The sequence below is a fragment of the Penaeus vannamei genome, chromosome 40, assembly GCF_042767895.1.
Source record: "Penaeus vannamei isolate JL-2024 chromosome 40, ASM4276789v1, whole genome shotgun sequence".
Lineage (NCBI taxonomy): Eukaryota > Metazoa > Arthropoda > Malacostraca > Decapoda > Penaeidae > Penaeus > Penaeus vannamei.
In genome coordinates, this window is record NC_091588.1 from 18,118,576 (window position 1) to 18,121,075 (window position 2,500).

The 2,500-nt window shown below is 44.7% G+C and overlaps 1 protein-coding gene across 2 annotated transcripts in view; it reads left to right on the plus strand.

Moving 5' to 3' along the window:
* Nucleotides 1-2,500, plus strand: part of LOC113820469 (flavin reductase (NADPH)) — a 10,469-nt gene that overhangs the window by 3,418 nt on the left and 4,551 nt on the right. For both annotated transcript variants that reach the window (XM_027372788.2, XM_027372787.2), the window contains exon 2: nt 2,086-2,238. In XM_027372788.2, coding sequence (XP_027228589.1) covers nt 2,104-2,238 — 135 coding nt within the window. In that variant the 5' untranslated portion in view covers nt 2,086-2,103. The remainder of the gene's footprint in view (nt 1-2,085; nt 2,239-2,500) is intronic.

The following is a 2,500-nucleotide window of genomic DNA, read 5'->3' on the forward strand; positions in this document are numbered from 1 at the left end:
GGAGTGACGTTCACATGTGACTTTCTCTCATCAAGAGGAAACTTATACTGAAACAGTTGATATTATTGATAATCTGCTCTTAAAAATCAGCCACAATTTCGGAATTTTCTATCTGGGCTCTTGACAAATTATATGCAACACTAAAATGTTCAGAATATTTCTTTTCTTGTTAAGGCAGACATACTCCGTTCATACAATACGATTTAGTTATGATAATAGATTATCTGTATGGGTGAAGGGAAGAACAGGGCCGGTCCAGCGTTCCGTCCTTGGGCAAAAGTCCGAAGTCAACATCAGAATATGTAAAGTCACTGGAGTCCCTGCTAGTCCCACAGTCACGAACGTCAGTGACACCTGTAATATTTTAAATTCATTTTTTCGTGAATTGTTTATTCTGACACACTTTTACTGGTCCCGTTGATGATGAGAATGTTGAAAAATGTTAATGAGGAATTTTGGATGAAAGTATATGTGAGGGGCCGTAGGCATAAGCTATGTAGTATTAAATTATGTATTTTATTGGAGAAGGAAGGGAAGAATGTAGGAAGAGAGAGAGAGGGAGAGAGAGAGAGAGAGAGAGAGAGAGAGAGAGAGAGAGAGAGAGAGAGAGAGAGAGAGAGAGAGAGAGAGAGAGAGAGAGAGACAGACCAACAGACAGACAGACATGCAGAGACAGAGACTAGACTCCTACGCCAACCAATATAATGCAACTGTTTGTCCGCCTGCGAGTAAACACTGTCAGTCAACACCATTTTTGTTCCCGCACGTTTAGCCATGTGAGTTTTTGTACGCAGGTTGCCATTCTTCAGAGCCTTAAGTAAACACAGTCATTCAAACATGACGGTCTGTCTTCATCCTGTCATATTGCTGTGTCACGTAATGGGTTTTCAGGGGGTAGCATTGTCACTGTAAAACGCGTGGAATTAACAAGTGAATGCTTTTTTTTTGTGAAATATAATAATCCTTTGTTTTTGTCTTTATGCTATGCAGTGTGACGATACACCTGTCCAATCCGTTTATGTTTGATTGCTTGTGTGTGTGTGTGTGTGTGTGTGTGTGTGTGTGTGTGTGTGTGTGTGTGTGTGTGTGTGTGTGTGTGTGTGTGTGTGTGTGTGTGTGTGTGTGTGTGTGTGCGTGTGCGTGCGCGCGCGCGCGCGTATGTGTGTAGGGACAAAGCAGGGACACCCGAGGAGTGCGTCTTGCCAAGGGAGGGCGAGCGGTCTGTCTCGACGGCATGAACAAAGTTCGTTTTTAAACAATTCATAATGGGAAACATGGAAGAATTAGTATGAACACAAATTTAGAGGCATCGGGTCACATTCGTGGAAAGGAACAAGGGATATCTTATGTACTGTGTATGATTCACATACACTGGATATCTTTTTACATCCCAAAACTTTGGGGTTAAAGGACAAAATTGTTAAGTGTTCATGAAGCATAAACATTTGAATATCAGAGATAAAAGAGTTACACACAAAGTGATTTAGAATAACTTTCCAAGAAACATTTTGAATATAAACATTTATAAATGAAGACCAGAATAACATCATGGGAAATGTATGTGAGCAATAAGGGTCAGATTGCCGTGTTCTAAGGAGAGAAAGAGAGAGAGAGAGAGAGAGAGAGAGAGAGAGAGAGAGAGAGAGAGAGAGAGAGAGAGAGAGAGAGAGAGAGAGAGAGAGAGAGAAGGAATGAAAGAGAGGAAGAGAGTAAGAAAGAAGGGGAAAGGGAAAGAAAGAGAGGAAGAAGGTAATAGGGAAAGGAAGAGAGTAAGAAAGAAGGGGAAAGGGAAAGAAAGAGAGGAAGAAGTTAATAGGGAAAGGAAGAGAGGAAGAAGGAAAAAGGGAAAAGAGAGGGGGGGGAGGGGAGGAGAAAGTGAGAGAGAGGGAGAGAGAGAGAGAGGGGGGGAGGGGAGGAGAAAGTGAGAGAGAGAAGAAGAAGAAGAAGAGAGAGAGAGAGAGAGTCATAATCAGGCAAGTGATTATGCAAGTGCCAGGATCCGTCAGTATATGCATGTATATGCATTGAAACGACATCTTCCGCAGCCTCCACCCACCCATTCATCCATCCATCCATCCCACACAGATCGGAGCAGCAAGCAAAATGCAGTTAGCGTTGCTTGGTGCCACAGGCAAGACCGGGGGCGAGCTCCTGAAGCAGGCGTTGGAGGAGGGCCACTCCGTCACCGCCGTCGTCAGGGACCCGGCCAAGATCACGACCGCGCACGATAATCTGAAGGTTGGAGGAATTTACTTGTTTGTGAGATTAGAGATGGTGTGTGGAGTGTAGTGGAGGATTGGGGTAGGAGTGGGAAGATTGGGTGTGAGAAGGGGATGGGGGTGGGAGTGGGAGTAGGAGGGACGGGGGTGTGAGTGAGGAAATGGGGGACGGGGATGAATGTGAGTGGGAGGATCGGGATGGGGATGTGAGTGAGGGAGTTGGGGTGTAAGTAAGAGGGATGGAGTTTTGAGTGTCTGAATAGAAGAGTGAATGGGGTATG